The 22,789-nt window shown below is 41.5% G+C and overlaps 1 protein-coding gene across 1 annotated transcript in view; it reads right to left on the bottom strand.

Annotated features, from left to right (window-relative positions):
- Nucleotides 1-2,027: 2,027 nt before the first annotated feature.
- The window catches only part of AGPAT5 (1-acylglycerol-3-phosphate O-acyltransferase 5), a 42,025-nt gene continuing 21,263 nt past the window's right edge, over nucleotides 2,028-22,789 (bottom strand). Inside the window, exons 4-8 of the mRNA XM_061134497.1 lie at nucleotides 21,794-21,883; nucleotides 18,915-19,005; nucleotides 11,384-11,545; nucleotides 5,591-5,714; nucleotides 2,028-4,590 (exon numbers count right to left, since the gene is read on the bottom strand). Of these exons, the coding sequence (XP_060990480.1) occupies nucleotides 4,365-4,590; nucleotides 5,591-5,714; nucleotides 11,384-11,545; nucleotides 18,915-19,005; nucleotides 21,794-21,883 (693 nt within the window). The 3' untranslated portion in view covers nucleotides 2,028-4,364. The remainder of the gene's footprint in view (nucleotides 4,591-5,590; nucleotides 5,715-11,383; nucleotides 11,546-18,914; nucleotides 19,006-21,793; nucleotides 21,884-22,789) is intronic.

Here is a 22,789-nt window from a genome sequence, read left to right as displayed (position 1 = left end):
TGATGCTGAAACTGAAGCTCCAATATGTTGGCCACCTGATGGGAAGAACTGACTCTGAAAAATACCCCAGTCCTGGAAAGATTGAAGGCAGAAGGAGAAGGGGACGACAAAGGATGAGATGGTTGGATGGCATCACTGACTCGATGGACCTGAGTTTGAGTAAGCTTCGGGAGTTGGTGATGGACAGGGAAGCCTGGCGTGCTTCAGTCCATGGGGTTGCAGAGCCAGACATGACTCAGTCTCTGACCTCAGGTATAAATAGTCTCAGAATGTCTCCCCAGTTAGTAGAAGTAATGGATTTACTTAACTATCCACCAATTTGAAAAAGCATCACTGAAATCTTGGGGATAATGTGATGTTGTAACTACTCTAAACTGACACAGATAAGTGATTGCAAAATGGCACACCAAAACATCTGAATAAAAAGTTTTAGATTCAGTCAATGAAGATTTTATCTATGTTAAGGTGTTAGGTTCAGTTACTGTGTTTATAAAGACAGTTATACTAAATGGTAACGTAATATTCACAGTCAGCCAATCTTTAGTTTAAAAGTAGGTGTAACTCATAATAGAGACTGTCCCTCCTTCAAATTCCTGCTTACAAGCAAAGATATGTAAGTTACTACAAGGTGGTATCTGGAATATGTGCCAAGAAAACCTCTTCCTCAAGCTAACACTTGAAGAACAAATCTTATTAGGATTACAGTTTATTTTTACTGTATACATTTGCAATTGTACACATTAAATCCTAGGATAGACATTTTTCCGTTTTCTCAAATGTGAGTTTGCTATACATCTGGCAGTTACTTTGCACCTATGCTTCATGGGCAAAGGTTATACAACATTTCTTAGTTTTAATGGTCAATTTATTCAGATCATTTTACTGATATGGACTTATTCAGTGAAGGTAAGTATAAACCATATAACATTATGAAGGAAACAATAAAATTTATGTAACTTGGATATTACTTTGAAATCAAAGGTCCATCTAGTCAAAGCTATAGCAGTAGTCGTGTATGGATTTGACAGTTGGACCATAAAGAAAGCAGACTGCTGAAGAATTGATGTTTTTGAACTGTGGTGTTGGAGAAGACTCTTGAGAGTCCCTTGGACTGCAAGGAGATCCAACCAGTCAATCTGAAAGGAAATCAGTCCTGAATATTCATTGGAAGAACTGATGCTGAAGCTGAAACTTCCAATACTTTGGCCACCTGATGTGAAAAAGTGACTCATTTGAAAAGACTCTGATGCTGGGAAAGAAGGCAGAAGGAGAAGGGGATGACAGAGGATGAGATGGTTGGATGGCATCACCGACTCAATGGACATGAGTTTGAGTATGCCCTGGGTGTTGGTGATGGACAGAGAAGCTGAGCAATTGAACTGAACTGAACTGAATCTAGATATAAAGGAGAATTGTACCACTCTAAATGAAAAATGGCTTCCCTGGTGGCTCAGACGGTAAAGCGAAAAAAAAAAAATTACATGGAAATGTTACAGATGAAAGAAGTCACCAGTACATGTGATGTAAGGATCAGTCAGATTCGTACTTGACTCACCAACCTGGCTAATTTTAAGCATCTGACACATTTCAGTGTGGTATCTTAGTAATTACAAAATTGTCAAGCAATTAATAATTGCCATACATCTTACAAGCTTCCCTGGTGGTTCAGATGGGAAAGAATCTGCCTGTGTCGGGAAGATCCCTTGGAGAAGGGAATGGCAACCTACTCCAGTATTCTTGCCTGGAGAATCCCATGGACAGAACAGCCTGGCGGGCTACAGTCCATGGGGTCACAAAGAATCAGACACAACTGAGCGACTAACATTCATTCATACATCTTATAAAATATACGGATGACCTTATATATCCAAATTAACACATTGTATCACAATTTTGAAGATTTTAATGTACTTAAAAAAAAACTCAAAACTATTTCAGAATGCAGAGCCAATCATGAGGCCTATTTTATGTAAAGAGAGACCGTTGGTGAATTTTTGAGTCACAAAATGTTAAATGGCACAGACATCAGAGACAGTGAAAGATTTTATTCTCTTTTACTTTCATCCAAACACACCCTTTTGTGAAAAAGATAAAAGCATGCACATTGACTGCAGTCTTTTAAAGAAAAAACAAGTAACTTAGCTGTAAGTCAACAATAATATAAACAAAACCTTAAATGATATTATGTGAAAAGATTTACTGGTATATGGAGTTCTTAATTTCAGAAAATAATAATTCAAGTCATATCAATACATGTTAAAAAGAAGCTTCTAATTTTTGAAATATTTTGATACAAAAAAATTTTGAACATTTTATAGACCTTTTGTGAGAAAAATATAATGATAGTTATAAGAAACATGCTGTTCAAGTATCTTGTGCAGCTCACTTTGCCTTCTTCAAATCAGTTACAGTCAACATAATTCCAGTGGTACTGCTTCTTAAAATTTAAATTTAGAGCATATCCATGACATTCAAAATAAGTTACACAATTTACATTTATTGTGATCTAATTAGAAATAGTTCTAACTTTAGGACTGTTAAAGAGTATTTTAACAAAGACATGGCATTGACATAATTTCACTTTAGAGGGTAAGAGAAAACTGCAGTGTGGCATAAGAACAAAACTTTTACCTGCACCTCATTTATAATGAGGCCGATGGTATCCTGTGGGACTGTGTGTACACACACACATTACACACTCATGTGTGTATATACATACACATACTAAACTATGCACAAACCAGTTCATACTACCCAACTTTTCAGAGGGGTTTCTTGAAATAACTTACTCTGGTTCTGGAAAAACAGACAAAATTTATCTTAATTATTATTTCTATTTTGTTCATCATGATTTAAGAGATGTATTTCATCTGGGGCACTGATACAATTTTGCAGGAAAAATCCATTACCCGGAAGCAGAAATGGGTATCTTAAGGGACTAATAGGCAATCAAGTTTGAATTGTAACATAAAAGTAGAGCAGATCACACTTTAAAAGGTCCTCTTCTTGAGGGTTTGTTGTTCCAGGACTGAAAACTGTGTGACTGGTTCCTGAAAGATCACTCTTCTTTTCAGGTGACTCAGATGAATTACGCGGCCCCATTAACACTAATGGGAACTAAAATACACTCTGTCCTGATGGATTAAGTCTGTATTCAAGAAGTCGCCTTCTTGACATAAAACAACACAAAATGTCTTTGCTGCGGCTCACAAGAGCTTAAACGGTTGAAGCCTGCCTCAGGACTCAGCACTTCCGGGTGAGGCCTGCGTCAGGACACAGCGCTTCCGGGTGAGGCCCCGCGGCCGCTGTGGGCAGCACCTCTGCTGATGCTCTGGAGGAAAGGAACTCAAGTACAACGGAAACCGACCATGATGACATAAAAACAAGATTTTTGGATTAGACATTTTGCTGAACCCAAGGGTAACAGGCAAAAGGCACATGCTAGTAAGTCTAGTCAGGTGTCTGAGAGCTCCCACCATCTTAAATGTGGACTCAGGTCTAACAAAGGTTCACACTGATTATTTCGACATAAAAAATAACAGGAAATCTTAAGGTTTTCAAGTACTTATGGCACAAATGTCATGAAGTTCTAGGAGCTTAGCCTAAATCTTCAAAAAGCTGAGCAATTTAAAGTTCCACTACAATGAATCAGGATCACAATTTTAACTTAATTCTCTTTTTTTTTTACATTATTCTTTTGTATAGAGCACAGGGTGTGCAAATGAAGCTGTTTCAGTAAATATTAGAAATACTACTTTGCAAATATCACATGAAATCAACTAATAACACAATACAATAATAGCCCGTGCTAACACAGAGCTTCTCCCACCAACATTCCCCGGCCCTTTCCTTGTGCCCTTCTTGATTCTTAACTGTAATTTCTTTCATTGACTTGGAGAAATTAAACAAAAGGCAAAATATTTCACAGTTGCAAGACACTAAGTACTTTAGTGATAAGAATTGACCCAGTCAAGTCGTTAAAAAAAAAAAAGAAAACGAATACAGTAAAATATATTGCAAATTAATGTTCATGAATGCAGCTATTTGAATTACAACACAACAACAAATTATACAATCCTAACAATCTTCTGCAGTTGACATTAGTTCATAGGAAATGGCAAGAATAATATAAACTGTTTACCTTTTCCCTTTCCAACAGCTTCTGGACTAAAGTTGCAAAACCATGTATGTTTGCCCAAGACCAGCTGAATATTGGCTTTAGTCAGAAAATCTATTTTATCCAATGTTCAATCAACAAGGCTTTATTTACACTTCTTATTAAATTCAGGAGCAATCAGATGTAACGTGCAGCCACCAACAATAAACAGCGTAGCGCATCCCACCGCCTGGAGACAGCTACTCGTTTATGCTTTAATACTAACCCACAAGCAGCCAATCAAGGTTCCATAAATCCAGGTTTTCACATATAGTTTCCTTCCAGCCTCAGTCATAAGCAAACCAGCAGTCAAACCACTTAAGATCAAGAATGATGGTAAGGTCTTCTTGAGACTTAGCTTAGAATTAACACTTTCTCCAGGAAATTTGTTTCTTCTTTCTGGGTCCGGTGAATCATAGAATTCTATAAGCAATCTATGGCCAGAATGAAAATGAAAACTGCTTTAACTTTCAGATTTAGTCATTTCAATATTTTAATTCAACAAATATTCATTGGGTGCCTGTTAGAGAAGTTACAGGTCCTTATAAGGAAATACCCAAAGAGTTGCTTTAATTGGAGTTTCTAGACATTAAAAAAAATCATTTTAATGGTGCATCCTATAACTCATAGCTCCACTTTTTTCAAGAAGAGGGAAAACAGTATCAATATTTAAAACACAGCATTCAAAAAACAGGAAAAATATCCACTGACAGCAAAACAAACAGTGAATAAGTAATATATCCTGAAGTTTTCATCCAAGAAAATTCAATGTCTAAATATCATCTCTAAACCTAAGAGCTCAGTTTTTATTTTCCTAAAAACAAAATTCTAAAATTTCTACTTTTAGGAATTTGTGTAAATCACAGGGAGTCTCACTCACTATCCCCTGCCCCCAGAGGCCCCCACCTGGTACTTAGAATAATGGTCAGCACTCAGCAGGAGAGACACTGGGTCAACCCCAGAAACTGTTTAGGCCCCAAAACATTAACAGCAAAAAGACACTTTGGTCACAAAAATGTCAACTGCCCCTTCTTCTTCCAACAAATGCACTGGGGTCAGTTCCACATCCATGTGAGGCACCATCCTCCACCGATGGCCGGATTCTCCATGCCACGCTGGCCCTCAGGCCAGACACCCTCCCCCAGGCCTGGAGCATCACAATGCAAAGCTTTCTGTTTGTTTCTTTTTGTAAAAAAAAAACTTTACATCTTACACAAATTATTGAAATGCGGTAAATAATGATGGACAGCCCCCCATAACAAGATCTTTCACAGTGACTTGTAACTGTCAAGGTTAAAACATGAACAGACGGAAGCATGGAATGAGATTTGAGTTTGTAAAAAGCATTCTTATGACAATAATCTGTTTCACATTGTTTACTATAGTGAAGAGTTGAGCCAATGTATTCGAAGGGAGAGAACTGTCATTACTCACTTATCTTTTATTTCAAAACGCTCATGAAGCCATCTTTTCATGGATACTTGTTCTTCTGGGATATTTTTTTTGTCTATACGATCGATGTGAATATGAATTTTTGGACATTCTTTGCAGAGAAATTCTAACAAGAAACAAAAATATTTCATTTTTATTAGTTTAGAATTCAGTTATTTAAAATACCAACGAAAATGAGGTTTAAAAGTTTTAAAACAAAGTTCAGAGTCTTTCTTTAGCAAAGACAAAAAAAAAAAAAAAGAAAATAAAGATTACAAACTGGTGGTCTGGGGTTTCAGGCTGAAGCAGTATAATTTCCAAGTCTCCCATAGTTACCTAGGTCATGAGTTAATCAACCAGATGGTACTTCTCATATACCAACTGCAACAAATTGTACCGGCAGCCCAGTCAGGAGGCTAGCCTCTACCAGAAGTATGCACCCACCCTCTAAAGGGATCCCCATGTGCCAACCACCCTCGGGCCCACTGGTCGCCTTCATGGGGCCACCGGTCTCTGTTCCCAAGCCGGTGCTTGTCACATGTCACTGGGACAGGATGGATGTGCCTGGGAAAGCACTGGGCACACGGAGCCACCCCACCCCTCAGACCCCAGCACTGAGCTGTAGCTCCTGCCAGGACTCCGCAGGCCTCCACCCACCCCCCAGCTCTCTGAGCTGCCAGTGATTTCTACTCACTGATATGCCTTGCTTTCCTGATCCTTGCCGTATTTTAACATATTCTAGTTGCTCTGGGAACCCAATTTCTTTTTGTGGAATAGCTCTGGGCCTTTCAACAGCTAGTTCCTAAAAAATGCTAACCTAAAAATTAGCAGACAGTCCTTTTTTCTGCCCAGGTTGCACAAGGGATGAGGTCAGGATTTATTCCAAGATAAGAAAGAACTTTGAGCCCGGAAATTTCCTTTTTTGGATGTGACTTTCTGTGAAGACATGACAATGCTAACATAGTTAAATTCCTGGAGAAGGAAATATTGCTAAGAGATTTAAGGGGCTACTATGTTCCCTGGGTGGGCATGCAAGTAGGGGAACAAGACTGTTTATCTCAAGTGGAAATGTGCTCGCAGGTGTGTTCAGGAAACTGGCTGGTGTGTTGTGCAGCTGGAGGAAGACAGGAAGCTGATCCTGCAGGGCTCCACCTCTGGACCCCACACACAGCTCTTCTTGTGAATTCTCTCTGCAACTGCTTTCCTCCACTTCTGGTGTCAAGCCTCAGTAACGCATTTCAGTCATCAAAAATTATCTTATTGTTTATATACTCCCAGGAGTGAACTAGCTTTGATGATAAATGTGCAAAACATTGCCATAGGAAGATTGTACTTTCACAATATTTTCCTCTTTCTTCTCCTCAAGTTCCGTTTTCTTTAAACCAAAGACCAGCGTAGGAAGTGCTTTCAGGAGCAGAACTGTGCACGGGTGAAGAGCACAGACAGTGAGTCAGGCGGCCTGGGCTCTGACCCCTCACCTGCCTGGGCAGATCTCAGCGTGCAGCCTCTCTGCACACCTTTCCACGTGCATCCAGCCACAGGACGTGACGGTAGCAGACCCGGCCCGGGAGGCTGTCGTGAGGGTGAAGGGGCAGGACAGGACCCAGCACACACACTGGAGTGTCAGTGATTGGAGTTTGCTGGCTGCACATGGCTCTTCACCTAACCCTATTTCTATTTCTGATACGTAAAAATGCAGGAGCTGACACCAACTTTCCTGCCTTCCCTTAATCATCTACACCTACACCTGCCCCTAACATTTCCTGCCCCTTAATTAAGTGGGTGTCCGGTTGACACTGCATTTATCCTGGATGTCCCGAGTCCCGGGGCACAGACATACAGAATCTGCAAGGACACGAAACCAGCTGCATTTCTGGGGTCAGAAATGAGTGTGTGTGAACTCGAGTGTTTGGAACATGCCACCCATCCTTAAAGACGCCAGTGTGAGAAAGGACCCTCAAGGTCCCCTGGGTGCTTTTGGGTTTTTCTCACCTAGAAGGTACATGTGAAAGTTGCTCAGTTGTGTCCGACTCTTTGTGACCCCGTGGACCATAGCCCACCAGGCTCCTCTGTCCATGGAGTCTCCAGGCAAGTATTTTGGAGTGGGTTGCCACTCCCTTCTCCAGGGGATCTTCCCAATTCAGGGATTGAACCTAGGTCTCCCATGTCGCAGGCAGATTCTTTACAGTCTGAGCCACTAGGAAAACCTAAGAATGTACATAGTGCTTTGGTATTTACAACACACATTTGTGCACATCACTTCACTTGACCTTCGTGCACTTCTGCAGGCAAGGACCATCATTCCTTCGTGGGGGTGAAGGGACCAAGCCCCAGTGTCATCAGCAGTGGAGTCAAGCCAAGTCCCTGTGGTCAGGAATCCAGATACAGACCATACAAGCTCAGCTCAGCGCCAGCGACACCCAGGAGGTGCTCCCACCAGAGACAAGGAATGAGTGACGGAAATACTCCCCTCAGTATTTCATAAGCTCCTATATCTACTTTGGTAAAAACTATTTTAGTTGGGGCACATTTCACAGGGCATGAGCAAAAATTATCCCATAATATTTAGGGAATGTAGGGAAAATTGTTCTAATTAAGGTGTAATTTTTTTCTGACTACAGCTTTCCCAGCAGGTCCCTAGAGTATATTGATATTCCAGGGCTGTACAGGAAGTCTTCCAAGGCTCTAGACATGTCACAAGGCCTAGTCTCCGGAGGAACCGGGTCTCGGTGCTCTGTGCCTGTGGAGCCAGGCGAGAGGGGCAGAGCGGAACCCAGGGGCCCAGGGCGCCCGCGGGCTGGGCGGGGAGCTGGGGCTGGGCCCGAGCCGGCCTCCCACTCTGCTCCCTGCCTGGCTCATCACCCGCCCCCGTCCCTCTGGGTGAAAACAAGAGAAGAACAATGTGACCTAAACCCAATAGAAAACTGAGTAGGTAAATGGTTATATGTGCACACCAATGAACACTACGTAGCCATTTAAAAAAATCATGTTAAGTGTACATAATGACATGTAAAGATGTTCATGACACACTCTTAAGCCAAAAAAATAAAAAAGAACGACACACACATAAATACATACAGGCAGATATATACGCCAACATACAGACATTACAGAAGACTTTGAGAAAAATATCTGAAGTGTTATCTGGGGTTTTATCTGGACAGGTGAGTTTGTAGAGTTTTTTTTCCTTCTTCTGAGTTACCTGTAATTTTCCCCTTCAAGTATGTCTCATTTTCTTATAAGAAAATATTAAGAGAAAAAACTTACCTGAGAATTATATAACATACTTAGAGTATCAATTGTTGTCCTTTAGCTCACAATTTCTTCCAGTATAGCACTCATTTTAGAAACAGGAGTTATAAATCAATTACACTCAAATGGCCCTGTCTCACCTCTGCCCAATGGACTCTGTCCACAAGAGCACTTGGACACTGTTGGAAAGACCAGGCGAAGCACAGGACACCCTGATGGGCCCTGAGCGTACCCACCTTACGATGACACGGACCATGAAACAGGAAGGACGTGGCTCCCTGCCTCCCGCCTCCGGCTCTGCTGGGAGGCCCCGGCTGCCAGATGCGGGTCATCCCCGCAGGCTCACCCCCGCAGGGTCACCGGCACACAGCCCCGCCCCGGCTCAGAACAGCCTGTGAGCGGCCGGGCTGAGGCACGCCAGGGAACTCGGACAGAAGTACAATTCCCCTGCAGGGCTGGGAGCAACACTGGCCTATGGCACATCAATGAACGATCTGGCAACTTTGTGGAAAAAATTGCTGCACTCCTATCGACAAAGCGCAAAAGTCCCTGGGATACTCTACTCACCACAGGCATGGTATCTAACCTGTTATTTGGGGTTTCTGCCAGTTTGATAGGAAAAAATGGTTTTTAAATTTTTTTTATTATGAACAATTTTCTTCTGTGAACTGGCTGTTCTTACCCTTTACTCATTTTTCTATTGAGTGACCGATCATATCAGTTTATAGGCACACTTTGTACATTAAGGAAGTTAGTCTTTTTTCCTGCCATCCCCTTGTCTTCAGTCTTTACTCTGGTGTGTTTTTGCTTGAAGAAATATTTATTCTTAATTGACTGAAATGAAATAATTTTTTTGTACGTGGCTTCTGAGTGGAAGAGAAAAGCCAACCTTTTCAAAAGTAGAGGCCCTGTGTCCAGACGACCCAAAGCCAGCTCAGGAGCTGAACAAGCGGAGCGGTGGGAGGAAGGGCCGGGCCTGGGAAACCCAGGCCTAAGACGTGTGCCCCCAAGGGCACTTCTGGGCTAACTGTGAGGAGACGGACTCACCAACACCAAGTGCTACCTTCCATACACGCTGTGCCCTGGGAGTGCAAAAGCCCTGTGAGCGATGAGGGGCGCCTTTGTCAGGGAGAAGGTCACAGGCTCGGATGAGGGCGACGGCAGGAAGGTGGCCCGGCCTACACTCAGCCCCCAGTCTCAGAAGCCACCGCAGGCGGTGTGGGAGGGTCTCCATGATGGGCAGGAAGCCAGCAGCCCCAAAAGCCCCAAGCAGGAGGCGACAGCGTGAAGGAGCTCGGGCGGGGCACCGCGTCCCCACACAGCAGCGCCCTGGGGACCCTGGGGACGCTGCCCGGCCCATGGGTTCTTACCGTGGGACCTCGACTCAATAAAAGCAGCCTTCTAAAAAGGTTATTATGGGAATTACATCTGGTATCCATATACAAAAAAATATATTCAGTCTTGTTTTCTAAATAATGCTTGATAAACTTATGGCAATACTGTTGGATAACTACATGTCTGTCTGTCTTCAAATGTAAAACTCGGTCAGGGACTCTTTCAATGGTTCAAAAAGAGTAAAAAGTATTATATGTTGCCTTTTGTTTGTAAATTAAATTTGTACCTACAATACACAAGTGATGACGACATAGGGTACCCGGGGTTGGGGGGACCAGGGGGATGGGGTCTGGTAGACAAGCCCGCACATTTTCGCGGCAGCTCCCACTTCGCTCTGCGGTTAGGGAGTCACGAGAGCGGTCAGTGCTCCACAGACGAGGCCCCTCCGGGTACCCTTCCTCCGCCGCGGGCCGCTTCCCACCGTTCAGCCACAATCTGCTCACCCCCCTGTCCTTTCCCCTCCTTCCTCTGGGAGTCACTCTCCCTTCTGAACATCTGCCTTCAAGACATCCTGCTGAGATACTCTAGACAAGCAAGCTGGTTCCACGTCCAGCAGCTGCCAAGGGGAAATACGAGGCCGCTACCTTGAAGAGGGGACGAGAAACTCCACACGCTTCCTGCTGCCCAGCCCCACATCCAGAGGTCTCCAACAATCAAGAGTGCGTTTATATTGAACTAAAGCATGCTGCCCACTTAAATCCTGGCCCAAAGGTTCTTAATACTGAGCCCATGGTTGAAAAAAGAAAAAGTCATGTGTGATGGTCCTTCTTCTTGTCTGTGATAATAGAGTTCACAAATGTTACATGAAAAACACACATAAAGAGAACACTGACCATGAGGGCACAACTCAGTGTTGCTATTAGCATTTTCCCTGGTCACTCCTTCCTCTGCTTTATGTAGCTTTTCCATTTCTATGTGTGAACCTTGGGCAGAAAGAGGCCGAGTTAACGATACTGGGCAAATCCAAAGGACTAATGGGACAGCCGGGCAGAGCTAAAGAAATTACTGCCGTTACAGATTAATAAAAAATACACCAAATGTACATATTTTGAAAATATATCAATGTAACACAATAGAACACACTTACCCTTTTTAAAAAATATATCCCACATTCATAAACATATACGACTTACTTGAAAACAAACTTACCAGCCATGGATGGCGCTTCCTTCCGCTGCCCTTTATCATCCACAGACCCTTCAAAAGCCACTGTAACATCATAAACTGCATCCAAATAATCCTTCATAGAATCAAAAGCAACGTGAGTTGCCTTTATTCTTGGTGTCAGCACATGTTTTAATACTGGAAGGCCTAGAAGAGAAGTTGAGTCAGCATGGCCATATATTAGTTACAAAACACTCTGGTAACAGACTGTAACTTCTAAACTGTTTTTATAGGAAAGTTTAGACAGCACTCAATTTAAGCCAACATTCATTTAATACACTTACCACATACCCACATGTACAAGACCATGCAGGAAGCTGTTGGAAAACCTGCCTTCAAGAAGCTTATAGCCTCTCAGAAACCCTCCAATTTGGAAAACTCAGACAACAGCAAACATACAGTCCTCATTTCTGGCGACAGAATAAAAGTGGTAGCACCTTGCCTGTGAACTCAAGATTCAGGAATAAAATTCCTAATTGACTTCAAGTCCAAGATTCTTTCAGTTTTATTTTTACTCAAGTAGAGATGGAGTGCGATTACCCAAACAACCCCGACTATATAGCATTTGCCAAACAACCCTGACTATATAGCATTTGAACTAAGAGCTGATGTGATCCATATATAAATACTGACCTGATACTTACAGGATAACTGAAGAATCTAGTTTCTCAGTAAACATTTTTTAAAAATCTGAAATCTAATTCACACACCATAAAATTCACCATTGTAAAGTATACAATTCAGTTGATTTTAGTTTATTCAAAGGGCTATACAACCATCACCACTATCAAACTCCAGACCGTTTTCATTACTCTAAAGACCTTTCACCCCAGCAGACACAGCACGTATCCTCTTCCTTCACTTCACTCCCCATTACCACAAAGCTACTTTCAGTCTCTATGGATTTCCCAATTATGGGCAAATCATATAAATGAGATCAAAGTTGTGTCTGGTGTGTACATCAGTACTTCATTGCTTGTTATGGTTGAATGATATTCTATTGTATGGATATAACACATTGTGTTAATCCACCGCCTAGCTGACCTATGTCTGGGTTGTTTTCGCCCTTTGGCTATTATGAGCAACGCAGCTATGGACGTCCATGTAAACTGCATACGAACAATGCACACAAACAAGTCTTGGCATGAAAGTACAATTCCGATTCTCTTGGGTATATTATTTACACACACACACACACTTTTAAAAGTTTCTTTAGGTGAGAAATACTACCATTTGTACACAATAATTCAACATGTTCATCAGTGCTCCCATGAGTGCTAAGAATTGGCTCCTTTTCCCTCCCATTTCCTAGGAGTTGGTGAATGACAGGGAAGCCTGGTGAGCTGCAGTCCATGGCGGCACAGAGTCGGACACGACTGAGCAACTGAACTGAACTTCCTATTTCCTATTGCCCCCCCCCCCCATTCCTGGTTTAGAATATTTATTGACAATTTAACAGAAAAGTGTAGCTCTCTGAAAAAGTGACATGAAAACAAACCATTAAAAAAAAAAAGCTCAATTTCTACTGCTTCTCTCCAGGGAAAATTAGCTGCATAAGAAAGAACAGCTATAGCATGTTGGGATCTTCCTGCAGAAGAATTTTTAAAATGCAGAGTGGTGTGGGAAAGAAAAAGATTCCCACAACCACATATCTGACTTGAGTCCCTGGGGCAGAAACAGTTTAATTTATTCACAAACTTATAACAAAAACCTGAACAGTATACCAGGCTGGGAAACATTTGTCAATTAAATTAGTTAATACTTCCTTTTCTGCTCTTGGAATTCACCCAACTTTATGAAGTCCACAGTTCCACGGTATCACCTGTGGTAATTAATTATTAGAATCTAAGTAAGTCAGTAAGAAGGTAAGAAGACAGAAAAGTAATACTTCCCTAAAAATGAGTTATAACGAAGGTTTGGGAAAATCGACCGGCAGAAGAGTAAGAAACACCCATCACTAGTAGGTGAAGGAAGTGAAGGCAGAATGTTCTCACTGTGGAAGGCATGGGGCCGCTCCACTATCCCCAAACCTTGGGTCATTATTATACAACTAATTTCACAATAACACTATAGAGACCAGTTAGAATTTCAGTACAGAGTCAAACAATAGGCATTCACGATGGCATTCGTAATGAACTACTTGAGCTTGAGCCCACCATACTGCCTCTAGGGAACTCAGAAAACCCCTGAGCCTGAAACAGGAAAATGTTAGCGAATTAAATTAATTCTTCCTAGTCAACATCTAACCTCTGTTTTAATATCTGCTTTGTCTTGCTTCCACCTCCAGATCTCCTGACTTCTAGCTGGCACTAACAATACTCTAGCTTACCCGTGACCAAACTTCTCCCTGAGGGCCAACAGGGTGATGCTTCATAGAATTGAAATTTTGTTGTTAAGTAAATGATACCACTGAATGGAAAATCTTTATTGATCCAAGTAGGAAATTTTATATTATATATGTATGTGTATATATTGCTATATATACATACAGACATACACAGGGCTTCCCAGGTGGCTGAGTGGTAAGGAATCTTCCTGCCAAGTAGGAGACAAGTTCGATCCGTGAGTTGGGAAGATCCCTTGGAGAAGGACACAGCTACCCACTCCAGCCTGGAAAAATCCCATGGACAGAGGAGCCCAGCGGGCTACATTCAACAGGGTTGCAAAGAGTTGGATATGACTCAGTGACTGAGCATACACACACACATTCTGAGGACTTATACTTAATTTTCGGGAGTCAAGTGAGATGAGGTGTGTGTGTGTGTGTGTGTGTGTTTAGTCACTAGGTCATGTTGCCATTTCTTTCCCCAGGGATCTTCCTGACCCAGGGATTGAACCCACATCTCCTGCATTGGCAGATGGATTCTTTATCACTGTGCCAACTGGGAAGCCCAACATAAAAACATTACTCACACTTAAACATTTTTTTTCACTTACTCACACCAACTGGTAAAAGCTTGAGGAAAAGGAGCATGCTGGAGAAAGGCCAAGATAGACGCCTGTAGGGTAGAAAGTGGGGGAAAGCCCACTGGATAGATGACCAAAGGTGAACTAATTTATTTGGAAATATGAATAAGTCTTTCTTTAAAGGAATGACTACCAGTTTCAAGTAAAAAGGGAATTTAGAGATCATTCATCTAACAAACTATGAAGTACAGAGTAACACTGGGTCATCTATAGAGATACAGGTGTGAACCTGGAGTCTTCATTGTCATATAGAGTGAATAAGTCAGAAAGAGAAAAACAAATATCGTACATTAACGCATATACATGGAATCTAGGAAGATGGTTCAGATGGATCTATGTGCAGGGCAGAAATGGAGATGCAGATGTAGAGAAGGAACCTGCAGACACATGGGGAAGAAGAGGTGGGGTGAGCCGAGAGAAGCACTGACGTACACACACCACTATGTGTACAACAGATAGCCAGTGGGAATCTGCTCTAAGGCACATGGAGCTCAGCTCAGGGCTCTGGGATGACCCAGACAAGTGGGCTGAGGGGTGGAGGGAGGCCCAGGAGGAAGGGGCCGGATGGTGCAGGTACAGCTGATTCACACTGCTACACAGCAGAAACTAATGCACTTTGTAAAGCAATTATAATCCAACAAAACAACCTAAGAACACTCTAATTCAGACATACCTTAAATAACAACTCCAATTATAAACAAACATATTTTGTGACTAACATTATTTCTGAAGGAAAATACTTCTAGGAAATAGTGACAGCCCGGGCCTTGAAATATTTAGGATTTATTAGACAGACAGACATACCCACATCCACCACTTCTACCTCTTAAACCAGCCATCACCACATCAGTGGTGTATGGTGTAATGACTTCCACATGTAAACAAGTATGAAATGTTAAAAATCCAAATTTAAAAATGTTGGTTTTGGTTTGTTTTTCTATTGGTTTATTACTAAGTCAGATTCAAATGAAGGTGTACTTTAGGAGCAAAATTAATGTTTTGAAGCAAAACATACAACAAACAAACAAGAAGTGCTATTAAGTTTCAATTTTCCAGAAGAAAAATTAGCTTAACAGCTGGAAAAACGAGTTCGTTTGTTTTTATTTTCAAGCAATCTCATTTAGTTGTGAGCTAAGAGGAAAGAAAACAGGAAACACTCTTTCTAGCTATACTGTTCACAAATCAACTTCCTTTGTGTGTGGTGGAAAACAATTACCATTAGAGTTATAAGAAAATATATTTTTAATAAATAGCGAGTTTTCCCAGTTACAGGATTTAAAGAATAGTTAGTTAGCAGTTAAAATTTGTATCCATGAGAAAAATTATTTTTTCCCCTTTTGGTAACTGAGAAAGATCTGTAACTCACAGAAAAATGAACAGACCAGTAATGGTCAGTTATTGGTGACTAAGGTATTATTAGATTTTAAAAAGTTATAGTATATAACATTATTATGCTATTTTAAGAATTACTTACAAATACTTGCTTTAGCATTATAAAATTAGTTTGGATTTTTTAAACATAAGTAACTTTAAGTAGTTATATATAAGCTACTAAATTTATAACATAAATAATACATGTTTGTGGTTTTAAGTCACTACAGTGTAGGATAATGTGTTACACATCAGTGAATAATAAATACAATCATGTTTTCTCTCTCCTATTAAATCATAAACTCCTGAAAGACATTATACAGCTAGTTGTACCAGCTTAGCAGACTGTGTTACATATTTAGAAATAAAAAATGAAATAAGCAGTCGATGAGGACTTAAAGCGCTCAGGGTTAACTTCTCCCAAGTTCACTCTGCTCAACTCATTAAAAACACATGTTCCAAGACAGTTGATTCCTTAATCACAACAAAATGTACCAGATTTTACAAGACACATGAAAAGTAACAATAAAAATATTCCCAAATACTAAGTTTATTGTTTCTCTTTCATCTCATCTAACATAAAATTCTAATTCCCAAACAGAATTAAAGTGGGCATGAGATGACACATAAGAGTTTCTGAAAATTTATATAGTTTATTAGCCTTCATAACTTGAGACTTTATGAAGAGTCTCAAACAAGTTCACCTATAAACTCTTTTAAGCTTCAAAGAGTAAAATATATATTTTGTTACAGTCAGGGCTCAGCAATGTAGAATCGTTAGAGAAGGAATAATTTAGGAGAGCTGCAATATTCTGAAATCCTAAGAATTTACTCCATAAAAACCCCAAATTTTGTGTAACAATTCTAGGTCATTGTTTTCTTTCTTATATAAATTTAGTAAACAGCTCCTTAAACAAAATAAGACATTTTTACAATAGAAGTTTTCTGAGACTAATACATACGAATGTGAGTAACTCTCCAAGGAAAGGATATAAATGCAACATTCTCTAAACCCACTTGGACATGGAACCCTTTCCCCCTATCCCCCGCAAACTCTTGTAGGCTGAGTTATCACATACTTTAGAACAAGGGAATTAAGATGGCAACTTCTTAAATAAAACACAATGAACTAATTAAAAAGAATACTGCTCAGTGACTTCCCTTCAACTCTGGCATGAAGTCCAGACCACCACGCCGGACAGAATCCAGAGTCTTCTGTGGTGGCTGAACTCACACAGCTCTTCTTCGCTCATCCTGGGCTTGAAGACATCAAACTCTCTGCTCATAACTCCATGTCTTTGCTATTGTTGTTTCTTACACCTAGAATCCCTTCCTTTCACCACACATGTCGGTCTTAATTCTACCTTTCTGATGGACACCCTCTGTCAGCTGGTTCTCTTTCCCTTCAACTCCCACGGACCACTGTTTGTGCTTCTCCCACCTCACCTCTTTATACATCACAAACTATCCACTATCGTTTAAGGACTCCTCTGCTTTGTAAAATAAGTTATTTCTTAAAGGAATTAGTCTTTCTATTTTATCCCTTAGGATCAGCTATAGCTTTCTGCCATTATTAATAGATTCACCTGTGGCAAATCTCCACATTCTAAGTTAGAAGTAATGACTTAGTAAAGGTATGTATATGTAATATACATATACATATATCAGAATTTCTATAAACATTATGTCACTGAACCTCACAAATGCCCTATGAAGAAGATAATTCCTGATACAAATAAGAAAACAGACCAAAAAGTAAAGCAACTTGTCTAAGGTTATATGAATAATATATGCCCGAGAATGCAGCCCAAAGCTAATGTTCATCTAAGACTCACATTGGTTCAAGAAGGATACTTGATATACACCATAAAGCAAAGCTGGGAGAAACTCGGAGAGAGAGGCCCAGCTGACAGGTGTATGAGTGCGGAGAGAAGCCCTGCATTTGACACGCCCAGGCTGGGTCATGCCTCTGAGCCAGGCAAGTGAAACGCTGTACTGGGCGACTGTACAGGAAAGTCGAGAGTCGTGCAGACACGCGTGGGTGAGAGACAGTTTTCTGTGAGGCATCAGCAGTCAAACAAATGGTGGTGACAGCTATGGATTTAGAGGAGGGTGCTATGGATTTAGAGGGCCACCATGAAGACCACAGACAGTGAAATAAACGAAAGAGACCCGGGTCAGACATGGGAAACAGCACAGGAAACAGGAAAGGATGAAGCAGAAGAGGACAGAGAGGAGATTAAGTGGGAAGCGCCAGAAAGGTGGGAGGAAAGGAGACAAGCGTGAGAGAAATCTCGGGAGAGAACTTCAGTGAGCACCAAGGATTCCACCTCCAAGCATGATTAATTAACCAAAATTAACTAGAAGCAAACACTCTCTTTCTCTGATGCACCAGCCCATTTCAACTGCTCACTGCATAGGGGTCAGAACAGAGACACACAGCAGATTCTCAGAAGCACCACAGAGGCCCCGGCCAGCCCTGCGACAATGCACCCTCTCAGTCAGACCCCGTGTGATCCAGCCAGCCTCCCAGACACCTCTGGGGGCACAGCCCACCTGGCTAAACTGTACACCTACCGGTATATCAGCTATCCAGGTCTCTAAAAGATGGATGCTAAGAACATCCTCGTTACCGGGGACATCAATAGCTTTAAGTACTGTAGACTAACTTTGTATAATATTCTCCATTAGAAGCTTCACATTATCTTTAATCCTTACACAGATTTAGGTTTACCCATGGGAACAAGCATACCCCCCCCACCCCCACCCCCGTATCAAGTTTTGCTTTTTGGAACTTCCTGAAAAAAATTTTTAAAAATATTTTCCACCTGTGGTTGACTGAATCCATGGATGTAGAATCCACAGATCTGGAGAGTCGACTATATGTTTTTTAAGAGGTGGGCCAACTGATGCTCAGTAACATCAGGCAGCTTATGCCCATATGGCTAATAAATGTCAGAATCTGGATTCCAGTCTAGGTCTGTCAACCTACAGAAGAGAAACTCTGTCCATCACAGAGAAGCCACACTGCAGACAAAGGTTCCATCTAAATAATCATGTCCCTGGATAGATTCTACCTGAATCTATGGTACCAGAATACATATACAGCAAGCACTTAAATTTACTCTTAGACACATTTAAAAATAATAGTTTCAAATGTAGTTAATTTTTTACTTACCTTCTTGAGCAGCAAATGCTTGACTAGCTGAAATGACTTTTGTTAGTTCTGGATTATATCTTGTTCCCTCCGGAAAAATCACAAGATACATCTGTGAAGACATAAAGAAGAATTGGTTTGTTTTATGCGAGTGTTTCTGTTGTTGCTGTTAACTTGTCAATGATAACCCTGTTAATCCTAACAGTATTTCCCATGGCGGTGAAAAAAAAACTCAATTACCTATGAGCTTCATTGCAAGCAGAACAACCAAAACGCACAAATTCAATTAAGTCATGACATAGCATAGACTATATTTGAAATGCAGTCCTACATTTATTCAGATGTCAGTCATTAATAATCTAACAACATTTCTAATTACATGCTAATATTTACTAATTTAAAAGCTTGCCATGAAAGGCTGACTCATACAAAGCCTCAATTCATTAATAAAAGAGGTTCCCCCCACTAAGATTCTGTAAAATCACTTTTGAAAAGGTGCAAATTTTAGACTTCAGGGTCCCTAAGTACACCTCATCTGATGGAAACCATATATAAATATATAAATCTCCATAATATAGAAGATAATAGGTGTTCATATTTCAAAAAATTCACATAGCAATGTTTATTCAGAAGATGTATTTCTTAGTAACTTTTGGGAAAAAAATCCTGCAGTCTCTCAAATAATGTACATGCGTGCTAAGTCGTGTCTGACTCTTTGCGACCCCATGGATTATAGCCCTCCAGGCTCCTCTGTCCACGGGATTCTCCAGGCAAGAACATTGGAGTGGGTTGCCATTTCCTACTCCAGGGAGTCTTCTTGACCCAGGGATTGAACTCAAGTCTTTTATGTCTTCTGCACTGGCAAGCAGGTTCTTTACCACTAGTACCACCTGGAAAGCTTTCTCAAATAATACTACTAGTGAATAAGAGCTGATTTAATCATTAATCATTGATTTCAGTGAGGAATAAAGTCACATGGAAGTTGACTTTATAAATATATTCTACCTTGCCAATTATGTGATTAACTTTCAGAAACAAAAGAGCCTAATAAAGAGTCTGAGATATACTTAGCTGTTTCACAGCACTTAAATATTAAACAGTGAAGCGACCACCCAGATTCTATGAACGTGGCCTCATCCCCGCAGTGACCTGAGCGACAGCCACTTGCAGTGCTGCCTCGAGAGCCTGGCAGTCCATCATTCAGTGTCATTGCGTGACCACCAAAACACTAGACTCTTGCCCTTGAAATAAAGAAATGCTCTCTGGGAGCCCAAAGTGAAAGACTAGGTTATTTGAGGGCTTCCCTCGTAGCTCAGCTGGTAAAGAATCCACCTGCAATGCAGGAGACCCTGGTTCAATTCCTGGGTTGGGGAGATTCCCTGGAGAAGGGATAGGCTACCCATTCCAGTATTCTTGGGCTTTCCTGGTGGCTCTTGGTAAAGAATTTGCCTGCAGTGCAGGAGACCTGGGTTCGAGCCCTGGGTTAGGAAGATTCCCTGCAGGAGGGCATGGCAACCCACTCCAGTATTCCTGCCTAGAGAATCCCTAAGGACAGAGGAGCCTGGCGGGTTGCAGGCCATGGGGCTGCAAACAGTCGGATGCAACTGAGCGACTAAGCACAGCACACAGCAGGTTCTTTGAACTGACTTTCCTACTGAAAACAATTTAGAAAGCTGGATATTACATCATCCTAAGAGCATCCAGGAGCTGACAAGATGTAAGACCAAAACCAAAGCAAACACAGAGAAGCAGAAGCAAGCCCAGAGAAGAATTTAGCTCTACGAGATACAAAAAGTGAGGGGACAGACACCTAAGGCCACAGATCTTCTGTTAGAAACAGTAAGAGTGAAACAGAAGTGAAGGGAACACCAAAAGGGCCACACTCCTGGGGTAAAAGCCAGCCAGGTAGTCACGCAGGTCTCAGAAGGCCCTGTCTCACTGCACGGCCCGGGTGGTCCAGGGAGCCTCGAGCTCAGGCCTGGGCTCGGGTGGGCCAGGGGAGAGGCGCCTCCAGGGACCGGGCTAAAACAAATGCCAGTGTTCTCTTTCATCTTATGCTCGAGCTGATTTCTGCAAATAATTTTTCCAAATACAGTCAACAGCAAACAAAGATCACCGAGCACATGGGGAAAGGAGGCACCGTGAGCCAGGGAGAAGAGAGAGGGAAGTGGAGAGAGAGGGCAACTGGGGCGAGGAGGAGGGGACAGGCGATGAGGAAGGAAAAGGGGAGAGAACCTGAACCTGTGAGCTACGTTCCGGAGCACCAGGACAGACAACCACGCAGGGCCCCAGGGAAGGACGCTCAGGGAGGCCCGGCTCCCCTGCGGCCCTGTCCTCAGAGGGAGCGGAGAGCCACGGGGAGCAATGAGCATTCTGCAAGGAGGATGCAGAGGCTTCTTCTGCGGGCAACAAGGTTTTATAAACTAACGTCTACATGCAGCGTTCTTCATTTGCAGATATTCATACTTTTTCTGACTTTTCAAATAACTCAGTAGATACAAGAAATCCAAATTCACACTGACAGAAAACAGTAGTTCTTCTAAAACTCCACCCGACGCTGAAGAAGAGGAGTCAGAGGAGTTCCTAAGTAGCTCAAGTGTAAGGTTACAAGGGCAGTTCTGTTTCTAATTATAGGCTAAAGACACCAAATGTTCTCCTTACTCCTCTTTAAGGTCAATACTGACAACCACCTGCAAAGGATCGAATCGCCGGCAGCAACCTTTCTGATGGCCAAAAATAACTGCTTGCCTATATTTAGAAGGTTTTTTGCTGCCTCAAAAACTCTGAATTATTTATTACACATGGGATAATATATTTTCAAAATAATTCTTAAATGCTAATTTAATCCTTAAATTACAAATTGAGAGTTGATAAAAAAATAAAAATGAGAGTAATCTTACTGGAGTTCCTGCATTGATGTAGCGCTGCAGCTTTTTCCTCATCTGATTTTCATTAAATTTGGCACTTCTTTTTACATAGATTCCTCCATGCTGCCATGAAAAAAAAAAAGGGGAAAAACATATTTACTATTAAAATGTCCAATGGCCAGTCATCAAAACGGTTAACTTTATTTCCAAAGGGTGAAGAACAAAATCACATTTTAGGAATTAAGTTGTATTTAATACATTCAAATGTTAACCTTTAAATAACATTAGCTGAATTCTGTGTTTTCAATACAATTGAAATAAAACCATGTGTGGCATTTCATAGGAAACTACACAAACATTTAGTTTTGCTGGCAATTAAAAATGCTTTCTTACCTTAAAAACACTTTTTTTCCATATGAAAAATTCAATCAAATGGATCTTAGCTCTCAGTTATTCCACTGACTTCTTATGTTGAAGCCCTAACTCCTAAATGTGACTATATTTGGAAATGAGGTTTTTAGGAAAATAATTAAGGTTAAATGAGGTCGTAAGAATGGGCCCTGATCCAATAGGAATGGTGCCTTGTAAGAGATTAGAACACAGACAAAGTCACGTAAAGGACAGACAGAGAGAGAAGACAGCCACCCGCAAACCAAGCCTCAAGAGAAACCAACCCTGCTGACACTTTAGTCTTGAACTTCCAGCCTCCAGAAACTGGCAGCAAATAAACTTCTGTTGTTTAAGTCAGAGTGTGGTATTTTATTATGGGAGCCCTAGCGGGCTAATACAAACACCACCATAAAAACTGTTTAGTCACTCAGTTGTGTCCGACTCTTTGTAACCCCAGGGACTGTAACTTGTCAGGTTCCTCTGTCCGTGGAGTTTCCCAGGCAAAAATACTGGCATGAGGTGCCATCTCCTTCTCCAAGGGATCTTCTCGACCCAGGGATGGAACCCAAGTCTCCTGCACTGGCAGGTGGATCCTTTACCACTGAGCCACCAGGGAGGCCCTCATAAAAATTTAAGATA

This window comes from Dama dama, chromosome 32, assembly GCF_033118175.1.
Source record: "Dama dama isolate Ldn47 chromosome 32, ASM3311817v1, whole genome shotgun sequence".
Taxonomy (NCBI): Eukaryota; Metazoa; Chordata; class Mammalia; order Artiodactyla; family Cervidae; genus Dama; species Dama dama.
The sequence above is the reverse complement of the archived record's forward strand: the minus strand, read 5'-3'. Positions and strand labels throughout refer to the sequence as shown.